This window comes from Daldinia decipiens, assembly GCF_022478715.1.
Source record: "Daldinia decipiens strain CBS 113046 unplaced genomic scaffold F4813scaffold_44, whole genome shotgun sequence".
NCBI classification, from domain to species: Eukaryota; Fungi; Ascomycota; class Sordariomycetes; order Xylariales; family Hypoxylaceae; genus Daldinia; species Daldinia decipiens.
In genome coordinates, this window is record NW_026054587.1 from 63,206 (window position 1) to 83,850 (window position 20,645).

At 47.3% G+C, this 20,645-nt stretch overlaps 9 protein-coding genes across 9 annotated transcripts; 6 read left to right on the forward strand and 3 right to left on the reverse strand.

Moving 5' to 3' along the window:
- Positions 1 to 180: 180 nt before the first annotated feature.
- On the forward strand, positions 181 to 1,271 carry F4813DRAFT_373643 (uncharacterized protein). Its single transcript, XM_049244835.1, has one exon. The coding sequence runs from the start codon at positions 329 to 331 to the stop codon at positions 821 to 823; it is 495 nt and encodes a 164-aa protein (XP_049095622.1). The 5' UTR covers positions 181 to 328; the 3' UTR covers positions 824 to 1,271.
- A 27-nt stretch (positions 1,272 to 1,298) lies between these two features.
- On the reverse strand, positions 1,299 to 3,061 carry F4813DRAFT_247695 (uncharacterized protein). The gene is made up of 3 exons (XM_049240102.1): positions 2,693 to 3,061; positions 2,255 to 2,640; positions 1,299 to 2,194 (listed from the first exon to the last, which is right to left on the reverse strand). The coding sequence occupies exons 1-3, from the start codon at positions 2,695 to 2,697 to the stop codon at positions 1,617 to 1,619; spliced, it is 969 nt and encodes a 322-aa protein (XP_049095623.1). The 5' UTR covers positions 2,698 to 3,061; the 3' UTR covers positions 1,299 to 1,616.
- Positions 3,062 to 3,371: 310 nt separating this feature from the next.
- Positions 3,372 to 4,898, reverse strand: F4813DRAFT_247376 (uncharacterized protein). Its single transcript, XM_049240100.1, has 2 exons — positions 3,688 to 4,898; positions 3,372 to 3,633 (listed from the first exon to the last, which is right to left on the reverse strand). The coding sequence occupies exons 1-2, from the start codon at positions 4,388 to 4,390 to the stop codon at positions 3,584 to 3,586; spliced, it is 753 nt and encodes a 250-aa protein (XP_049095624.1). The 5' UTR covers positions 4,391 to 4,898; the 3' UTR covers positions 3,372 to 3,583.
- A 359-nt stretch (positions 4,899 to 5,257) lies between these two features.
- F4813DRAFT_383088 (uncharacterized protein) lies at positions 5,258 to 7,771 on the forward strand (the record flags this gene model as incomplete). Its single annotated transcript, XM_049245900.1, has 6 exons — positions 5,258 to 5,326; positions 5,393 to 5,421; positions 5,481 to 6,044; positions 6,171 to 6,754; positions 6,827 to 7,513; positions 7,596 to 7,771. The coding sequence occupies 6 exons, from the start codon at positions 5,258 to 5,260 to the stop codon at positions 7,769 to 7,771; spliced, it is 2,109 nt and encodes a 702-aa protein (XP_049095625.1).
- A 234-nt stretch (positions 7,772 to 8,005) lies between these two features.
- F4813DRAFT_247310 (uncharacterized protein) lies at positions 8,006 to 9,091 on the forward strand. Its single transcript, XM_049240098.1, has one exon. The coding sequence runs from the start codon at positions 8,239 to 8,241 to the stop codon at positions 8,758 to 8,760; it is 522 nt and encodes a 173-aa protein (XP_049095626.1). The 5' UTR covers positions 8,006 to 8,238; the 3' UTR covers positions 8,761 to 9,091.
- F4813DRAFT_247311 (uncharacterized protein) lies at positions 9,092 to 10,979 on the reverse strand. Its single transcript, XM_049240099.1, has one exon. It carries the CDS (start codon positions 10,278 to 10,280, stop codon positions 9,423 to 9,425), a length of 858 nt encoding a protein of 285 aa, XP_049095627.1. The 5' UTR covers positions 10,281 to 10,979; the 3' UTR covers positions 9,092 to 9,422.
- Positions 10,980 to 14,849: 3,870 nt separating this feature from the next.
- F4813DRAFT_373662 (uncharacterized protein) lies at positions 14,850 to 17,313 on the forward strand. Its single transcript, XM_049244836.1, has 2 exons — positions 14,850 to 16,387; positions 16,467 to 17,313. The coding sequence occupies exons 1-2, from the start codon at positions 15,061 to 15,063 to the stop codon at positions 16,781 to 16,783; spliced, it is 1,644 nt and encodes a 547-aa protein (XP_049095628.1). The 5' UTR covers positions 14,850 to 15,060; the 3' UTR covers positions 16,784 to 17,313.
- A 46-nt stretch (positions 17,314 to 17,359) lies between these two features.
- F4813DRAFT_373667 (uncharacterized protein) lies at positions 17,360 to 19,009 on the forward strand. Its single transcript, XM_049244837.1, has 3 exons — positions 17,360 to 17,990; positions 18,111 to 18,650; positions 18,719 to 19,009. The coding sequence occupies exons 1-2, from the start codon at positions 17,625 to 17,627 to the stop codon at positions 18,540 to 18,542; spliced, it is 798 nt and encodes a 265-aa protein (XP_049095629.1). The 5' UTR covers positions 17,360 to 17,624; the 3' UTR covers positions 18,543 to 18,650; positions 18,719 to 19,009.
- Positions 19,010 to 19,626: 617 nt separating this feature from the next.
- On the forward strand, positions 19,627 to 20,602 carry F4813DRAFT_383091 (uncharacterized protein; the record flags this gene model as incomplete). The annotated part of the gene is made up of 2 exons (XM_049245901.1): positions 19,627 to 19,700; positions 19,768 to 20,602. 2 exons carry the CDS (start codon positions 19,627 to 19,629, stop codon positions 20,600 to 20,602), a joined length of 909 nt encoding a protein of 302 aa, XP_049095630.1.
- Positions 20,603 to 20,645: the final 43 nt, after the last annotated feature.

The window sequence follows — 20,645 nt, forward strand, 5'->3', positions numbered from 1 at the left end:
CAGTCTCGAGCAGGATGATGTACGACAACATCTCGCGTTGGATGATGGCCAACATGCAGAAGGAGAGCCTTCAGACACCCATCTAGCAATGCAGCTGCATGCCGAGGAACTCAACAGTGTCGACGCCATTACCCCTAATGGATATCCAGCTTTGCAGACAGAAGGGGATGACCAGGATGACCAGGATGACCATTACGCCGAATCTGGATCTGAATATGACGATACCCACTACGAAGATGAATATGATGATCTCCACTACTACGAGGAGGATGTGGGCTTGCCTTCTAATAACAATACCTTACAAAGCAGCAACAACAATGCTGATAGAATGCTACTGTGTCTTTCCTGCCATGAGATGATAGCAGTGAAAGACTTGGCAGAAGCACCTTGCCGCCACACGTATTGTCGTGGCTGTCTAGAGCGAATATTCCGCCACGCCATGACTGACGAAGCCTTCTTTCCTCCACGCTGCTGCCGCCAACCGATTCCTGTCGATCCCAACCAGCTTTTCCTCCCCGTGGATTTGGTCTGGGATTTCCGAGAGAAAGAAGTCGAGTTTTCGACACCGAACAGAACGTACTGCCACCAATCAACCTGCTCTGCCTTTATCAAGCATGACGCGTATGTCGGCAACGTTGCAACATGCAGCAAGTGTCAGTCTACGACATGCGTTACCTGCAAGGGCCCGTCTCACGATGGCAACTGTCCTCCCAACGAAGGTCTCCAGGAAGTTCTCCAATTAGCCCGAGATGAAGGATGGCAACGATGCCCCAACTGCCTATCGATGATTGAACTGAACGCTGGTTGTAACCATATAATGTGAGTGTTCCTAGCGATACCTTGAAGAAGCCCGAGCTAATCAGCTAATTACGTCTTAGTTGCCGTTGCGGTACTGAGTTCTGCTACCTCTGTAGCCGGCCCTGGAAGACATGCGGCTGCGCCCAGTGGGATAACGGCCGTTTATATGCACAAGCAAGAATAATTCAAGACAGAAGGGAATTTGCTTACGAGGGAGGCCACAATGATCAGAGAGAGGTTGGTGCAGCCGCAGGCTTTGGCCTAGTTGGTCTAAATGACAACGATGATGACAGACAACGGAGATTTCGAGAGCTTGTCGATAATCTGATGGAGAACCACCAGTGTGATCACACATCTTGGAGAACTGTAGACACAGGTAGCAACTGTGATATATGTGACCATCTTATGGGACTCGTCGGATTCCAATGTGACCTATGCAGACTTCAGGCCTGTGAAGGATGTCGATATTTCCGTCTGTAGGGGGGGAACTAGCAAGACAAAGAGGCGGGAAAGGGTATGGATGCTGCTGATCAACATAACCATAATGACTCGGTGAACTTTTCATCGTTATTTCTCAAAAGGGTTCTCGCATGTGGCAGTTTGCGCGTTGTATTTGAACGCTCCTTTACTTCAGGTAGTCTAGTGGACATGGCTTAATAGAACTAATGCGTTTTTCTTTCAAGTAACGTCACCTTTACTAAGAGCCATGGTGAATTAAAATGCGGATATTGTAACGCTTCGATTTCAACTATTGTAGTAGCTCGATATCCAAGTTCCTAGATAATCTGCTCTATGAATATATCGAAACGAGACTGAAATTATCTCAAGCCTCCCAAGCGGACACACTTATCGACCCAAGATTCCTTCGGCGGCTTCGTTTGCGACCAACCCCACGTCCTCCACGTACTCTCAGTAGTAGCTGTGGCCTCACTTTGCCCTGCGACAGAGGGAGCTACCGGAGGGGGCATTCTCGCATTAGCTGGGGTCGTGAGTCCCTCTGCTCTTGAGCCCTTGTAGAACCCGGACATGAGCTGATTTACGTAAAGAGAGTTGGATCCCCTATCTGGATTTACTGCGGCTTGAGGCATATTCGACTGTCTCGTATTCGGGGCATACATAGAGTTGTTAGATCGTTGCTTTTCATCCATATATGCCCCGTACTGGGACGCATTGCCGTCCTCGGCAGCATACGCAGCCACTATGAGATCATCCATGATTTTCGATCCTGTCCTCCCTCCTGGCCCGCGGTTTGTTGTGTATATTTCCCGCGGCTCTTCCATTTTCTTGAACCCGGAGAAGAACGAGGATCCAGACGTGACGCTCCCGTTTGAGCGGGCTCGGCGCCGTCGGCATTTCCAGAGGAGGAATACTATGGCCGCAGCTATTATTGTTCCTCCTGTTCTTTTTGTTAGTCTTTAGGGTTGCTGAAAGGGGCTTCGTTAGGATAGAGCCTTACCAATTGTGCCGAGTGCTATGGCGCCGTCCTTGCTCATTATACGTGTGGGGGCTTCCGGTTGAGCTGTTTGGGCTTGTGAAGGTTCGTTGCCTTGTGGTAATGCGCTTGGTGAAAGAACTATACTGGTTGAAGAAGACTGAGCCGTCGGTACGCCAATGCTCGTGGCGAATGTTGTTGTAGGCTGAGGAGCTCCAACTTGTTGTGCGGGTGTCTCAGTCCCAGCAGAAGGTGGTGGAAACACATCTTTTGTTGGCGATGGTGTATCTGGCTCATCTTCATCTTCAGATTCGGAATCGGACTCGACATCATCAACGGTATCTGGGACATCGTCGCGAATAAACACCCTTAGGTTATTTGCGCGAGCGCTTCTTCGATAGCTTGAACTCCTTCATCACGATTAGAGCTAGAACACTATAACGGAACTTATCTACTACTTACCTCATTGTGAATACGCAACACTAATAGAATCTCGACAACCTAGACTTGAAATAAATAAACAAAGGGGAAAGACAAGTAGTCAATCTCAACGAAAGTAATTGTTATTCAATTAGGCCCAGCCGTAGATAGTAATCATTAGTGAGGGCGCAGCCCGATATCTCGAAGTGAAGTGAAGTAAAGTGACCTGGGGAAGCACATGTGCTCAGTTGCCAAATCCAGCGCAGGTAAAGATATCAAGAAACACTCTGCAGACGCCATCATTTTAATACATCTCAACCAGTCGTCGAGTTCATTTCCCCATCTCCAGATACGACTGCCCAGACTATTTGAAACCCTCGTTGATGTTTCAAATTCCAACCGCCAACGATGATCACCTTGGCGCCAAGGTTGCCAATACTGATATCTTATTCGACAGAACCAAGAAAGAAATTGTTTCGGCAGCGTAAATTAGTTGGCTACGTGTTCGGACGAATAGTCGTTTTGACATGTGTAGCTATTTTTGGGTTATAACATGTCTCGTCGTAGATGGGATGTGTGGGGGAACAAGGGGATAAATCGTAGACTGGATTTGATTACACCAAGCGTCCCTACCTAGATACCTAGATACGTAAACAATTTTGATATATACAGCTTGCAAGGGAAAACATATAAATGTCGTAAACGTCGTGAATATCGTGGACATATATCCGTAGATCCGTGGTCAAATAAAGTCCCTGAGACTGAGATCCTCTATCCGGTCCGGGGCTTTTCAAATTTCGGGATGTATGGCTGAGAAACCGTCTCTGCTTCGTCTTCAAGACTGTGTGGGCGTCATATTTACTCCCCTCCCTTGTTACCTACCTGTGAATCGTGTAAGTGTCTGAGACATGCCCTTAACACTCGTTGTTCTAGTTACCACCACCTTGGAAGAACTTCTCGTACGCTCCTTACTTCTGTCTTGACTTGGGAGTGTCAACACATACAATTATTCGGCAACGATAATGAAATCAACTTACGTGCTTTCCGCGGCTCACCGTGGGACTTCATACCGTCACGCCAAATTCGTAAGGTCCAACTAGCTACCATGGCATCCATCATCTTCCGCGTTATAGGGGCCGTAACTATCAGTCTATGCTGATTCTCCATCTCATCGTCTACCGCGATACGACTCCCGTCAATAGGATGCATCCACTCATAATGATCGCGCTTCTTGAGTATCTCGAATATCACTTCGTCTCCCTTCAACGACTCCTTTCTAGCTCGGTATCCTTTAGGGAACCCGCTCTCCTTCTCGGGTTTGATCTTTACCACCTTACATCCCGATCGAGGGAAGGATGCGGGTTTAAGCGCGAGGTTTCCGACGGCATGTCGCGATATGGCATCTAAGACGTAAGGGAATCCGGTAGATATCACGGGAGGTAGATGCTTGAGCTCGAATATATGGCGGGTGCGGTGTATAACCCGAGGCGTACCGTTTGCGCTTATCCTTACATTGCGAATTAGACGTTCGAGTGTGACTTGGGCAAGCTGGGCCTCGCTTGTTGGAGATCTCCTGACATCACGAGAGAGCTCATATAACGGAGCACCGTCGGCGGTCTGGGCTCGGATGTAATGGCCGTCAAGTACGAAGATGGAAGGCTGAAGTACATCGTCTCCGTCATTCCGATTCTCTGGGATGTAGGGCGGGGGATCTTCTTCGTCTAGTGATAGAGTTGCCATTATGCAGGCTGCTTCGTTCCTGGCTAGCGTTAGGTACAGTAAGTTGCATTAGACTACCAACGCTGTTATGGGCACGCACGCCTCTTGCGTCACAAGCGATTCTAGTGGACGTTTGAGGCAAGAAATCATGCGGCTCGATGTCGGCTTCAGCGGAATTTAGACGTGGGGTATTAAGCACTGCCCTTATGTTGGGTGGCTTATGTAGGTATGTAATAAGAAAATATGACATCATGAAGACTCAAGTAATGTACCTGATATCCGCAATACAATGGAGAACGAGGGGACAATAAACAACTCACCAATTTGATCATGTTGAAATTGAAACTTATAAACTACGATGATTCAAATCTTGGATTTGTTATAGTGTATCTGGCACTATAAACGACATCAATTTGTGTAATATTTACTTTGTGGCTCACGAAATTCATCTATCAGTACATCTTAGTGATGACTACCTCCTATGTAGGTAGAAATAACAAACAACCTTTGGCCCAAGTTTACTTGAAATGATTTAAATAGTGTACTCTTCGTAGACTTCTTATTTTATTTAAAAATTAAATATTTAATAAGAGTCTCCGGTCGATGATTTAATAAATAGAACCAAGCTAAGAGATGACAATATTATGAAGTCTCTCTAATAGCTAAAAATACGTGGGATTGCAGAGACTCGGACGGTCCCGGACGGTCCCGGACGGTCGGATATGTCGGATTCAATAACCACTGACTCTTGTTGATTGGGTTGAAGAGCCCGTAAACCGTCTCATTCCCAGCCATCGCCGTATAGAGAAACTCTTCTTTACATGAGAAGGCCAAACGATACATTAACTCCCGAACCAGAACAGTTGTATCCGATAATGTGCGAAAAGAATGTCGGCAACTCCTCCGACAAGACATCGCCCCTTACCCCCACCAAATCGAAGACGGGATAAACCTCAGGTGGGTATTATGGGAGAGCGAGTAGCAGTATGTGTAGGTACCTAAACTAATAATGATTGCGTTCAGCTTTCATGTAATTCATGTCGCCGGCGGAAGTATGTTATCCTTCTAACATCGGCCCCAAACAAGTTGCCCTGCTCACATTAGCGTCCAGGGTTAAATGTGATCGACAACAGCCTTGTAGGACATGTACCCTCCGGGGACTTGCCGCTTCTTGCAGTTATCCCCCGGACGCCACATCACGCCCCTTGGACCGTGATGCCAATTCCACAGTGCAGAACCGAATCTGTGAGCTAGAAGGGCTTGTGCATACCCTTATGCAACGGGCAGCATCTAAGAATATCCAAGCACTCCCCGAGACCACCGAAGGATCCCCCGACTCCGAGGCGGGCGCATCGGGAGAGCTACCTAACGGTGGTATACTAACGGACAGCCCCGCTGGCGTCAGCTACGTCGATGGTGCACATTGGACCGCCCTGCTAGACAGCATCTCTGAACTAAAGGACTACTTTCAAGATGGTCCGGAATCAGGACCGCACTACCAGATCCCTTTACAACCTATTCCTGATTATGGACCTTGTCCGTTGTTGCTATACGGTCGGTTTGCTCAGTCCAACAAAGAAGAGATTTTGAGCGTACTGCCAACGCGAAGTGTGGCCGATTCATTGATTTCGAAATTCTTTTCATCTATCGACTTGACGCCAGGTAATATTCATATGTTTATTTCAGACCAGAGCAACATATTCGAGCTAATTCTCCTGCCTAGCATTACTACACAGCGGCCAGTTCATTCGACAGGTAACTACCATGTTTCATATGTCCCGTAATTTCTGGTTGCTAACAGATACTGCTATAAGTACAACCAGTTTTGGGAAGACCCCTCCGCAACCTCGATCATGTGGATAGGGCTCTTGTTCGCTATCATGTGTTTTTCGACCGTGCTTTTACAACGCTACGGTGATCACGATCCGGGCACTCTGCCTCTTAATGCGGAGAACACACTACTTATACGAGCGTATCGGGAAAAGGTTGTTCAGTGTCTGACGCTGGGCAAGTACACCAGGGGCGGTGAGAATGTCCTACAGACTCTAATTCTCTATGTTGGTGTAGAACATTTCCTCCAAGAGGATTCGGATTTTGGTACTCATCTTTTACTAAGCATGATCATAAGTATCGCTATGAGGATGGGATATCATAGAGATCCTAAGAACTTTCCAGTCATATCACCCTTCGATGGTGAGATGAGAAGACGGACATGGGCGGCGCTGTACCAGGCGAATCTTATCTTTGCCACCCAAATGGGCCTTCCGAGTATGTTAAAAGACAACCAGATAGATACAGAAGAACCACACAATCTTGCAGACTCTGATTTCGATGAGGGAACAACTGTGCTTCCCTCATCTCGACCTGAGACAGAGTTGACGCCAGGTTAGTAATTTTGATTCCTACGCCAAGCATGAGACCCCCAAGGCAATTATAGAAATTTAACAAAGTTGGCAGTTCTATACGTAATTACTAGGAGCCGCATCTCACGGCTCTGGGAAAAGGTTCGCGACCTAGCGACTGACACAAGACCTCATACATATGAGGAGATCCTTGCAATGGATCAAGGGTTAGAGGCTGATAAGCGCCGCATTCCGCCACCCTTAAGAATGCAGCCTATACATCTATCCATCGCAGATCCTCCACACTTGATAATGCAAAGAATTTGGCTGGATATCTGCTTCCTCCGGTTAAAAATCGTGCTACATAAGAAGTACTTTATGGTACCCATTCAAAATGAACGTTATAGTTACTCGCGAGAAGTCTGCTTGAAAGCGGCCATAGAGGTTCTTGAGTATCAGCATATAGTCTATGAACTAATCAAGCCAGGTAGCCTGTTATACGAGACTCGCTGGAAGCTTTCATCTGTGATGAATAACGAGTTTCTCCTGGCAACTAGTATTGCATGTGCTTATGTCAAACAGATCACCGATATCCCCAAAAGCGCAGTAAGGGGGACAAACACGGAAGAGGTCAGCAAGCTTCTCGCAGTATCTGCGGAATGCTGGAAGAGGTACAGCGCCGTATCTAGAAATGCTCGGAGGGCTGTCAAGGCGATCAATATGGTCCTCAAAATCACGAGCACTCCTACAGCGAGCCCGGCTAGCGTAGAGGACGAGCTGAGTCCGATGTTCGCTTTGCAAGGTATGCTACCCCAAAAACCACTGTTTTAGTTCGCTTCCATTCCCATGTATCTAGTGGCGAAGAAGATGCTAACCCGGTAAAGACCCCCTACTTTTAGATTTTAATTTCCCTTATACGCTCGACAATTTCTACGGGGGAGACGACTCGAAGTTTAGGGATGACCCTTCTCTGGAAGCGCTTTTGTCTGCACAGCAGCATCCCACGGATGATGAATGGATTAACCTGTTCCAACGGGTATCTACTCGCCCAGCAAATTAATTCGACATATTGTAGGATATGGTTGTACATTCAGGAGTTATTTGAGCAGCAAGACAGAGGAAAGATAGATATGGCGTGAAGGCGTGGTGCTCTCCCCTATAGATGCTCATTTTTGATATGGGCCTACGAAATCATTGTATACTACGACTACCCCTTTCAGGGGCGAACAATCCTATTGTATACCACCATCTCACTAAGGCATTGTCTAGATTCCGTCTCGGTTCAGCAAGAACCAAATCCCGGTAACCATTTTAGAACAGCAAACAAAAACCTAGGAAAACTAGTGCTTTGTGTATAAGTTATTCTGGCAATGACTAAGTATTGCTTTGAAATAGGCACACCCCATGGACTATAAATACAAGCCTAAAGCATAGTAGTAGTCCGATCTAAACCAAACTCTGCAGACTTTGATAGTTCATACCTTGACCAATTCAGACCTTAATCAACGACCTAAGATACCATACAAAATGTTCGCCAGGCACCCGGAGACAGTTAAGTCGCTTCAAATCTCCCTGAGGTTGAAGACCCATCGTGATGCGGAGGCGTTGATTGAGGTCGATGAAGTTAAGGAAGCGTTCCGGCTTTACATGAATAGGTGTCTTGTAGCGACCTCTATGACCAAGGAGTTGCCCAACTGGAAGGACGTCGACGACTACTTGCAAAATCTTCGCACGTCGTCTGCGGTTCGAAACAAGGCGAAGACGTTGAGGGAAGCAGTAGAAGAGGAGTGCAAGTCGGCGCCGTACGAGCTCCTACCCCACGTGTCAATGTTTGCCCTGCGAATGATGAGTTTCTTGATAACCGCCCGGGGAGAGGTGTACGATATCAACTTAGATGCTGAGATAGCAAAGAGCCCCGAAGACGTCCAGTTTGACCGCTGCATTAGGATCATGCACTTGTTGGGTTTCCTTGTCAACCACGACCGGGAGATGAGGAGAGCCAGAGAGGCTGAGAAAACCCGGCAAGCGATTGGAGATAACTGGATATGAAGCCGCTCCATGTGACGACGTGACTCGTTCGCTGGTTTCGAACGTGTCAAAGGTTTAATGTTTAACTGTTCGATGTAGGTTCCCCGTCTAATAAATAAATAAATTTTAATTATTACCTCCTTTTCCCTCCTACTTTCATTCAGAGTTTAATGTCTTTCACTTGTTCGCCGTGTCCTAAATATGGTATGCATCTCTCGTTGCCGTTTCATCCGTCTAGCCCATCCATTTCATTCCTCTCGTTTCCTCTATTTGTGTCCGTAGCGTTCCTCCTACCTTCTCCGCCTCCTTAGCAAAGGCTTAAGCAGGACAGCTTAGGTAGTAGGTAGTTTCTTTAGAGCGGTGTTCACGCACATAAAACGAAAAACAAAAAAAGAGTTCGATTCCGGTACCCCTGTTGCCTTCTTTTGCGTATTGCCGGTCACAGTAGTGTATGAGGTACCATAGCCTAAATATCCATTCGATCATGTTCACGTTAGAAAACTAGATAAAAGTGCAACAAGGAAAAGAATATAGGGATTATCCTCCTCCGGTCTTGGCAGGTATCCTTCTCCTACGGTCCTACATTCATTTCAAATCCTCTTGATAGGGCCTGTAACAATGCTCGTGTCCCAATTACTACAGTGCTAAACCCTTCTTGATCCCCCTAGTGTGTACCTCGTCAATCATGTTAATCCATGGCCACGTAAGACGCCCGGGGCGATAAACCACGACCTTGGGCAAGTCATCCCCCATTTGGACAGCAGAGAAGACAACTCGTCTTTCTTCCCCGGCACGACGTTGACGAATATCCGATCTCCAATGTTCATGCAGGGTTCTGAGTGCACAGCACCGCGTTCCTGGCCGATGCGGAATATGCTGCACTCGCCCGGCTCCGCTTGAACCAGACCCAGGGGGGCGAACTCGGTGGTGAGCTTATCTCGGACAGCTTCGGCCGTCGCTCCACACCCAACACAACGGACTGAGGTGCAGATGTGATCCGTAGCTAGAGCACTCTTCGTCGAGCGCGACGTTGCGCGAGCTGCTGCCTGGTGTTCGGCGGGAATGAACATGGTTGCGGGGCCGAGCAGCGTAGCGCATAGCTTCCAGTCTGTCTGCAGGTCCAGCTCTGCCTTCTCCCTACCCACTACTAGCGATCTTCTCCGGGCCCAAATACCGCCACCGTCACCACTACTCCTATTGAAGAACATGTCGTCTGTGTGCCATCTAGGCTTGTTGTATTCCGTGGTCGCTTTCGTCGCGCGGATGGTGAGCCAGTAATGATCAAGGCCATTTGTTCGGATGAGCTCGTTGACGAAGGTTAGGAAAGGGAGTAGGAGCGGAAGTAAGGAACCAGACAGAGCAGCGTGGGCCCAGTCGTGGAAGCTAGGTGGGAGATCATCTAGTGTGGAGAGCAAAGGGCCGCAGTAGCTCCAGAAAGCATCTCTCTCTACGGACAGGCTCTGGCCCGGCTGGTCAGGAGGCTCTTCGAGACCAAACTTTATGAACTCGAAGCTCGTCGATGATTGGAGCCTGTCCTTCATGGCTGGAGGAGCATATGGTTCAAAGTTCACTTTTTGGGGGGCCTTTCGGGTTTACTCAAAATATCTAAGCCGGTAGTTCAGCACGGCCGGTAGTCTTAATTGAGAATAGCTCTAAGGTATAAGTAATAGTATGCATAATGTATATATGAATTGTATATATGTAGGGTATGTAAGTGTATGTAGGGCTAAGGTAACAAAGAGCAGCAGTAACAGAAGCTAGGTAGCGTTGCGTTACTCCGCGTTGGAGACACATGACTACCTAAGGCATCTATATACCATGTAAGTAATACCATGCAAGTTAGTGTATATCATGTAAGTTATACCTTGTAAGCACCTCGCTTCGCTGCCTGCTTAGGCGATGCAGATTTCCAAAAATAAAATAAATGGGAAAGGGACTCGAGCCCGATTCATTCGGCGCCAGATACAACGGGCCTATTCCGCGAACCCGCTCTGTTAGTCATTTTCCGAATCAGGAAAACAGGCTAGCTAAACCGGTTGTGCCTTGACATTAAGGAAGTCTTTTGTAGAGTTGATTTTAGAGCTCTTGTGGTTAGTACATATTGTCGTAAGATATGGAACGATTTTACGTGAATATTTTATATAACTACCTAAAGGTAGGTAGCTGAAGTGAATACTAGTTTCTAATGTTAAATGAGAGCGGCGGGATCATCGCTTCGGTGCGTAACCCCCTGCAGTTTTATACAACTTGTCGCGGTTCCAAGTCTAAGTCCTATGTACGCAGAAGCATGTAAAGAACAAAAGCCTAACCTATCGTAATAAGCTATGCAAGTGAATGAACCGAAAACAAAAATGAAAAGACCCAGATACCCAACGCTTTTCTGGGTCGTAGCACGTGTCCTGCAGGCACAAAGCGGCCCGACTTACATAGATGAAGTGGCCGATTTAGCGAGCGCCGAAGATCGTGGACCGCATCTATTGGAAAGGCACGGGGAAATATGTTCTCTCTCGTGTTCCTTAGGCTTTAAGGCCTCGCAGATTCGGAGATTTGACAACGCAGGGTTACAGTGCGCTAATATTATCTAAGGTACCTACCTAATCTTTATATTAATTGTAAAACCCTTCAAGTTCAGCTCATAGTCGTGAAGGCCTTATTCATTAGCTATGAAAGCTGGAGACTGATGACTGGTTGCAAAGAAACAAGATCTCAGTACAGTCGTTTATGTTAGTACTAATGTCAGGTTTCGCGGCTCGTTCGGCTTCAAGGCCTTGGATCATTCAAACTGATGGTCGCCTCAGTATTGATTTCTAAGTGGAGCGGCCCTTTTACTGACGACTCGTACGATATCAAAGATTTAATATTCGATTATCGCGAACTATCGTAGATTAGGTACTATCACACCTATTACACCGAGTCCCCTCTCCATTTGCCTGTTCTTAAGTGGTGAGTGACGAATAGACGGGGATTCCTGTTGACCCCTCGCTCGCTATTGAAGTAGATAGTGTTCTCTTTCGCTCCGTTCGCTTTGTACATTAAACCTTGATATAGAATCTTTTTTTTTTTTGGAAGACTTCGTTGTCGAGTAGTGCGGTTCTAATGTTGTGCGGCTTTTCTGTCTTTACCCTTCGGAGGTAATTGTATTTTTATGTTGAACATCAGTATGATGCTACGATGCTGGACTCGAGTCCTCGTCGGCAAAGCGTGCGTGTCTATCCTTACGCGGTATTGGGTTTCCTGCTTGGTTCTTTTGTCGGTTTCTTGAAGCCGATGAACATGGTAGCGCAGACCAGGCTTGGCGGATTCGGGTAATGAATTGGCTTAGTAGAGAACCCTTCTTGATGTTCTCTTCATCTTCATCTTCCCCGTCGAATTCCCAACGGTCCGCGTTTCTTTCCTGAGCCCTGCGAACACTTCTTTCTCGATATAATTCGAAGGAATCGCGATGGAAGAGAGGACCGGCACATTGAGTACGAGCCGCGAACGTCTTGTGATGATGACAACGGTCGAATAAGTGGTCAAGAGAACCAGTGGAATATGAATCTGGAGTTGACATGATGATGATGTAGTAGTTATGTGTAGTGAAGTGACTGACTACTACCAGGTAGTTATTCTGTAGTTGGGAAGAGTTCTATGTGCTCTGTCACCTCTGGGGGAGGCCACCTATCGAAGATGCACATCGTCCTAGAATATTTTCTTAATGGCAATAGTTGGGATTTGTTGGGTGAAGGAGTCCGAGGGGCAGAAGTTGACTTCAACGCCTTGAACCTAAATCTATATAGTCCGAACCCATCGTGCAAATGAGTTTGTGCGATTCCAAGATGATACATAAGCCATACAAAGGTGTTACTACTACATAGAGAATTGAATGGTAGTTATAGTTATCTATCTTTGAGCACAGTCGTGATCAACTTATATGTATAGTTGTGACGTATGTTACTTGGAGGTTTTGAGGATAGCCTCGCTGTTATGACCCCCCCCCCATGTCTGCGGCTCTTTTCTAAACGGGGGCATAATAAAGTTCAGGCTCTTGGATCTCCGGCACTCGAACCCGAAACTATCTGGTACCTATGCGACTGAGACTAGCAACCAGACCGCTGCTGATACTATGGCTCGGGTGGTAATCGATAATAACGAGGCGGTTACTGATATATTACCAGACCTCAAGGAGTCGTAATAGACTGCGATAATTACGTGCGGTACGGGATGATAAGCTGCTGGCTGATAACTAGGAAATATCTAGCGAATTCTAGACCGTAACGCTTATTATCAAAAAGCGCAGCAGAGAATAATCGACCGATATTATGTTTCTCACATGCTTGCGGTCTGGTTTGAGGGGAGGGGACGGACCGTGTTTCGTCTCTTTCGCCGTCGCTGGCGGGGTTAATTAATTGGTCCAGGACTTCCAATTTCACATAGTTATCGTTATTTTATTTCTCAACAGTTTCGGGATTGAAACGCCCATATTGGTCGGTGTCGGACGACGTACATAGTAGATACTAGTTTAAAACTGATCCATTAAGAAGCAGTCGCGGTACCCGTCCGTTATATACCTATACCGGTCCTTTATATCCTAACTTGTGTTCGATCGGCATTAGACCTCTGTAGCAAGACTACGGTTGACCAAAATGGCGTTCTAGTGGGGATAAGATTGGTATATACAATAGAGGGTCGGGAATCGGGACCGAGCATGGTTTTAAGGGGGCCTAGAGGGTGTTGGGCCGTTAGAAAAATGCTACGATTTGATACCGACCTTAGCCCGGCGCAATCCAGTCAGGCCAGTTAAGATAGTCACGAGAAAGGAAGCTTAAAAGAACTTCTTGAGGTCATTTATTGGTCATCTCAGGGGTAAAATGTCGATGCGACTATAAACACTGCTTACTGTATGAACATCACCGAGGCTCTGAAAACGCTACTAATCTAAACCTGTTACAATCATCTAAAATCTAAATACGTAGGTAGGTAACTCGTAGGTAAGTCTTAAAATCCCTGAATAATTCCTGTCGCGTTTACTGAAGCTGTGAGGTCATACTAAACCCAAACAAGAGCACTAGAGTAGGTGAATTACCGCCCTATTATAGCACTTTATTCAGCGCGGCTGCTGATCCAACGAGGTGCGATGTCTGTCAGTGTTGCGGGGAGCATGCAGTGACCTTTTACAGAGCGAGGTGGGTAAAGAGCGAGGTGTGGGTAAAGAACATGCACCCCCTTACATTGCTGGGAACCCCTGCTGAATTCAGGAACGGGCGCAGGCTATGCCGTACATATTGGGCGAAGGAATGGGTCGAAAACTGCAGAAAACTAGAGGACCTGTAATCGCCACTCAATCAATCGACAACAATAGGCTCCGCTAATAGTCGATTCGGTTTCTACCTATTCCTTAGCCCCAAGGGCTTCACGAGGGAATCATAACATCCAATAGGGTTGCAACAAAGTCTTAATTCGATCTCACAGTACTAAAATGGAATAAAAAAGGCGAGAACCTCAGTGCAATTTTACTTGTTATACCGCCTGCTACAAACGGATTTCCCGTACGTTGTGTCGATCACACCAAGGGAGGGAGCCTGCAAATCTATGGTAACTAGCGGCACAATCGGGTAGGGCTGTTAAAAGCCCTGACCTTATTAGGTAGTCTAGAGCTTAGCTGAAGATACAATCTAGCCGAGCAATTGTAACTACCTAACCTACCTAGGTAGGTTAGTCAGATCATTCGACAGCAAAGCGGCTACAGTCTAGGGAATAGCAGCATTAGGAATTGGCATGGGAACTATTCAGAAGACATCTATTTCGTGAAATACCTATGAATATGCATTACTTATAAAGTACAGAGATCGAGTTAATCCACGGAGCTCGAGTCTATGTACTAATGCTTGGGGACCCCCAGACCCGTAACTTTTTTTTCTTTTTTAGAGATGAGATTGGATAGGACAAGCGGAAATATAGACCCAGAAGGATTCCATATCCCCTGCCTATGGTCGCATTAAAAAGCAAGCATGCAACTACACGAATCCATAATAAGTTAGCCTAGGACATAGGACGCGGTAGGCTAGGTTGGATTATTGTAATATAATATGTATAGAAGGATTCATAAAACAGTTCAATAACTCCCCTGGGCCACATATACTACTACGAGCGAGAGCTGAAAAAAGCTCCCAGTCCATTCTCGTCACAGCGTCAGCTATGTCGTGACAACCTAATTTCCTAATTTCGGGTGCTTCTTGACCAAAAGAAGACCATGCTCTCGCAGAGACTATCACGAATCCAAATTCTCTCGAGCTGAGCAATTCTTGCCAATCTAGCAGTATTAGTTGTTGAAACGACGCCATGTCCCAGCCACCGGAACACACGCCTTACAGCACGCTTGAGGTCTCTCCGGGTGACCCAGAGACCTTCCAGAAGGAGGTGATACAATATCCAGACCACAGTTATCCGCAAGCTGTTCCTGTTGAACAAGCAGCCGTGGGAGGTACACAGTCGTATTATGGACCTGAGTCTGCGAAAGAAGTCGTAAATCCATCACATATATATCCTGGTGTTATTCCAGGCCCGTATAAATACCCAAACTACGCTGCAGGTTCAGTTTATTATCAAAACGCCGCAGCATATCCCAACGGCGCAGGCTATCCCGCAAGCACGATTTATTCTGATGGATCAACATATCCAAACAGCGCATATCCTTCTGCTTACGGACCCGGGCCAATAGGCGCGGCCGGATTCGACGGCGAATATCCCCCTACAGAGAGTGCAACTCCAATAAAGACGATATGTGGCCTTCCAAGGAAAACATTTTTTATAATTCTAGGGGTGGTGATCGTTGTGGTGATCGCGCTGGTAGTAGGAATACCAGCCGGTTTAGCGAGTAAAAACCACGCGTCAGGGTCAACAGATTCAGCGGAATCGTCAGGGTCAGGGTCAGGGTCGGGGTCAGGGTCAAATAATGGCAGTCCAACAGATCCGCCGTCGAATTCAACAGACGAAAAACTCATACTCGATAATTCGAAAATAACCGCATCTAACTGGACAGATCCCAATGGGGTCATTCACAGGACTATCTTTTTCCAGGATGCATATAATTCTATTATCGCCCGGCGTTGGGATTCCAAGAACAAGTCGTGGAAGACAAATAACCTAACCGAGTTGATGGCTGCGACAACAAAGCCTCTCAACCCACAACCGGGAACACCATTGGCGAGCGCGTCTATGGATTACAAGCAAACGTTCGAGACACACGTATGGTTCACGGATCCGGGTAACGTTATAAGATCTATGGCTTCCTTCGACGCGCTTAATAGACCCGATAGCTGGGATAATGATACGCTCGATAATGCTAGGCTAGAAACTTGGCCTGGCGGTCAGTTAGCGGCGATGTGGCAACGTTGTTGGGGCGCCGATTGTGAAGGCACTTGGGTCGTCGCCTACCAACGACCAGAAGGAGCAATAAAGACGGCCAATTCAAGTACTTGGGCTACCGCAACTGTAGCAGTGGACTCTAAAAATGTCGCAGCCAATTCCAGCTTGGCCATCCTCCCCACGTTGCGTGGGCCATGGCTTGATCGTCTGGAGCTCGTCTCCGAACAAGTGACATCCGGCACGACAGGAAGTATGAGAATGACGCCGTACGATGACACGTGGGATGGCGCTGAGCAAAAAGGTAAGCATACTGACGAATGTTTATTATATTCATACTAGTTCAAGGCCCCCGAGTAGGTATGAAAGCTGACATACTCTAGTAACCGAACTTCAAGACGGAATACCACTTCCCGCTCCATCCCAGCAGTTCGCTGCTACTAGATGGGATAATTGGAACCAAGCCCTATATCTCGGACTCCTCCGGGGAGGCAAGACCGAGGGTAGCCATTGGGACGGTAATCAAATGAACCCTATCTCAAGTTTCCAGTTCAAATCAGGCCCGGAGACCAACTTCACGGCCATCGCAATGTCGCCGGATGCTATGTTTTACGGGATCTCTAACAATGAGATCTTAGAGTACTCGCTAGACACGTCAGATCCGTCAAACTTCAACTACGTGGGAAGAGTATATCCATGATACTTACGCGAGAATCTATACTTTCTTATTTATCCAAACTGTAAAGGGGAATACCTAGGCTTAGGAGGTTGGGTTTTTGACGGGTCACATGGGAGTTAGGAGGAAACATCTGCCTGCATACTAATGAGTTCCAGAGCATCTACCATTTTATTCTCATACTACTATACTACACAGCCGCGTACTATCCTAAAATGGAGCGGCCTTTTTAAAGCGAATGTTGAGTGCGGAGCTGTCGTTGTTCACTCCGTGCGGCTCTGCAACTCCGCAATACGATTTACTTGTATGTAAACGATTAAGATACCTTAGCAATAGATGAACAGTGAACAAATCATCAACCTTAATCTGTCGTCTTTGCTCATCTCACATTAAATATTTTAGCTCCAGCCAGAGACTTAAGGACAAGCAAGAGGCTATGTGCATATGGTTTGGGATAGTAGTTAGATCTACGAGTATCATACAAGGAGGTACCAAACCAAGGTTCATTGACATTCAAATCAACTTTAGCACAAAGGGACACATATGACATCGACTAATTAACTAATCAATCTACATGCGTAGCTTCATACTTTTTATACGTACAAGTTTATTTAGAAGGGTCAGTCTAGAATCCGGTCTCAGTTCGTAATCGTGACGCGCTCTAACTATCAACGACGTCATAATATTGAATAGATGCCTCGTAGACCAACAACTTCTTCCAACCCATTTCTATGATGATATCTGTGAAACAAACCTACCTAGGCCAAGCTAATAATCCCAAGTGGCGAGACAATAAGCGGTAGACATGATGAACCAACTTCGCCGCACGTAATAATTGGTTTGGTCAATATAAAAACGAGGAGCCATGCTTAAAAAGACTACCATCTCCCACCGAGGTTTACTCAGACCCATCAGTAGAAGAAGTCATCTCGAAAAACCAACACGTCGACCATACATTTCAACAGCATCTACTCAAACCTCACATCAACGTGTTAGAAATATTGCCTTCAACCACCAACTCCCACGCAAGATGTCGTCGTTCTCAAATGCGGATACCGGTGACAAGCCGTCTGGACCTTACTATGAAAAGAACATCGACAGGGATGTATCCCTAAAAGAGAAGGTTGAGATTCTAATCAAATTCGTGTCGTCGTGCAAGTTCGGCATGATGACGACGCGAGACCCCTCGAACGGGAAGCTGGTTTCTCGATGCATGGCCGTCGCAGGCAAGGTAAGCAATGAGTCTCCGCAGATGATATCTGCATATGACGTTCAAGTAACTTATTACTTGTTCGTCTAAGTTACAATGAGACAGTATCCAGAGAATTAACCGTAACGTGATAACTTCTAGGAAGGCGGTGATATCGACCTAGCCTTCACGACCAACACAGAATCACACAAGACGGACGAATTGAATGCGGACAGGCACACGAATATCTCGTTCTACGACAACTCGGGCCAATGGGCCTCGATCGCGGGCGAGGCGAGCATCGAGACAGACCGGGAGGTCGTGAAGAAGTACTACAGCCCGACGCTCAAGGCTTGGATGGGAGATCTAGGCGACGGCGTTCACGACGGAAGCGAGAACGACCCACGCATTGCTGTGCTCAAAGTGAAAACCAGTTCCATCACATATGCTATCACAGACAAGACGGTAATGGGCAGGGTTGCTGAGATCGCCAAGGGCACCGTCACGGGCGAACCGGCTGGTATTAATAAGTTGAGAGAGATTAGTGAGAGCGAGGTCCAGCAGTGGAGGGCCACTGCTTCAAGACAGGCTTAGGGTTGAGATTAAGAATGACGAAGTTTTCCTCCAGTATAATTTGGCTATAATTTAACCTTATGAAGTTAAAACCCAATGAGATCTTTTTTATGTCAACGTCGATCAAATCCTATAGTCCTCCGATGAGGCAGTAGTAAGCGAACTGGCGGTCTGCTTGGTTTTATAATACGTTCTTACAATGATAACAAGAGATAATGTTATTATTAATGGCCACGGTTGTGATAATAGGCAAGATATGTCAAAAACACTCCCATCAGCCGGGCCACCCATACAATTGATCTTCCATTCTACCGGAGGAGGTTCTTAAAGTAGTAAGTGTAATCGGGGCTGACGGCGTTTCGAAGGTGCGAAATTTAATTTGGAGATTTGGAAGAATTAAGTCAGCCATAGCTAGCGGCCAGTCAGCGCTGGAGCCATGCCTTGTTGGGGTTAAGTGCAGGCCCGAAACGTGGGAATGGATGCTGATGTAACGGGTTGGTAAGGCTTTGGTGGAGGGGGGGATTTTCACTTTTACATAAGTTTTTGTAAGGCAATTGCTGACCAACTATCCAAAACTTTACCCAGAAACAGGTACCTAGGTACAGGGACTACAAGGTAATTGCCCCGCTTCCCTCCCCGTGATGTTTTTCTTCCTTCCCCCCCTCCGCCCCTCCGTATCAAAAACAAAAAAGACAAACGTCAACCAAACAAAATCGGGCGAATCTTCGTGATATTTCTAGCTAGCCTACATAATGCATCTACCCTCGTCCCTGATTCGCGACTTGCCTGATTCAGTCTTACTGTTCGATCCCGTATAAGACACAAGACACCCTCTAATGCTCTAACATCTCTGCCCCTCATGAGGACTGTCGCCTTTTCCTTTCTAATAGCCATACTGTCTATAGTTGTCTTTAGGGAACGAGTTATCGACCTGACCACGACGACTTTCACTTCCGTGTTAGAGACTTTCAAGACCTACGACGGCAACAGTAGAAGTAGCCGTAGCGCTGTGACTAATAGCGATACGGTAACCAAATCGACCACTGCCGACTCCGAATCCGAAGCCCCTTTTTATAACCCATCCGAGAAACTCGTTGTAACTGAGATGTCTGTCCCGCGTGCAATCCGCAAGGTCTTCCTAGCGGTCGAACAGGCCGAAGGAGCTGGAGCTAGGGTTAGGTCAGTTAGACCCGAGAATGGCTATGCGCCAAATACGTGATCCGGACGGCAAGTTGACTATCAGTAGGAGAAGCGTAGGAACGCCGCAGTTACGGAACTTCTCGCCATTCCTAATGCTAGACCACTTCAGCATCAAACCCGGCGCAGGCTTCCCAGACCACCCACACCGCGGGCAGGAGACCATTACGTATCTACTAACGGGCGGTGTCGACCACGAAGATTTCGCCGGCCACGCTGGCACCATCGAAGCCGGTGACCTGCAGTTCATGACAGCCGGCCGTGGCATCATGCACGCCGAGATGCCGCGCCAAAACCCGGACGGCAGCGCAAACGTCGGCCTGCAATTATGGGTTGACCTACCCGCCCACCTCAAAGCCTGCGAGCCTCGATATCGCGATCTGAAAAAAGACGAGATCCCAAGCGCTGAATTGGACGGCGGGAAGATTCGCATCAAGGTTATCTCGGGACAGGCTGGTGGCGTTGAAAGCCTGAAGGAACTAGCTTATACCCCGGTCTGGCTGCTCGACGTGGAAATGCAGCCAGGTACCAAGTTGGCTCAACCTCTCCCGAAGGGCTGGAATGCCTTCTCGTACCAGCTAGAGGGATCCGCCGTGTTCGGCTCCGGTGACAAGAAGCAGACGGTCGCGCAGTACCATAACTGCGTGTTCGAGCCGGATGGCGACGTGGTGAATGTCGAGGTGCCCGAGAGCGCAAAGGAAAACGCGCGCTTCGTTATAGTTGCCGGCCAGATCCTAAACCAGAAGGTGGTCCAGTACGGTCCCTTCGTGGCGAACTCGCCCGAAGATGTGCGACAAGCGTTGATAGATTACCAATTCCACATGAACGGGTTCGAGAGGGCCAAAGATTGGCATAGCGAGATCGGAAAGACAATGGTTGGTTGAGCGACCAGGCGCCTACATCTGTTCCGTCTTAACATCATCGTAT

Bases quoted from the DNA above. Each gene is read 5' to 3' on its own strand.
- F4813DRAFT_373662 (XM_049244836.1), top strand. From the start codon at position 15,061: ATGTCCCAGCCACCGGAACACACGCCTTACAGCACGCTTGAGGTCTCT. The intron at 16,388-16,466 runs GTAAGCATACTG...GACATACTCTAG, and splicing joins GGATGGCGCTGAGCAAAAAG to TAACCGAACTTCAAGACGGA.
- F4813DRAFT_247695 (XM_049240102.1), bottom strand. The intron at 2,195-2,254 runs GTAAGGCTCTAT...CAAAAAGAACAG, and splicing joins CATAGCACTCGGCACAATTG to GAGGAACAATAATAGCTGCG.
- F4813DRAFT_247376 (XM_049240100.1), bottom strand. From the start codon at position 4,390: ATGGCAACTCTATCACTAGACGAAGAAGATCCCCCGCCCTACATCCCA. The intron at 3,634-3,687 runs GTAAGTTGATTT...GACACTCCCAAG, and splicing joins CGGTGAGCCGCGGAAAGCAC to TCAAGACAGAAGTAAGGAGC.
- F4813DRAFT_247310 (XM_049240098.1), top strand. From the start codon at position 8,239: ATGTTCGCCAGGCACCCGGAGACAGTTAAGTCGCTTCAAATCTCCCTG.
- F4813DRAFT_373667 (XM_049244837.1), top strand. From the start codon at position 17,625: ATGCTTAAAAAGACTACCATCTCCCACCGAGGTTTACTCAGACCCATC. The intron at 17,991-18,110 runs GTAAGCAATGAG...GATAACTTCTAG, and splicing joins GCATGGCCGTCGCAGGCAAG to GAAGGCGGTGATATCGACCT.
- F4813DRAFT_247311 (XM_049240099.1), bottom strand. From the start codon at position 10,280: ATGAAGGACAGGCTCCAATCATCGACGAGCTTCGAGTTCATAAAGTTT.
- F4813DRAFT_373643 (XM_049244835.1), top strand. From the start codon at position 329: ATGCTACTGTGTCTTTCCTGCCATGAGATGATAGCAGTGAAAGACTTG.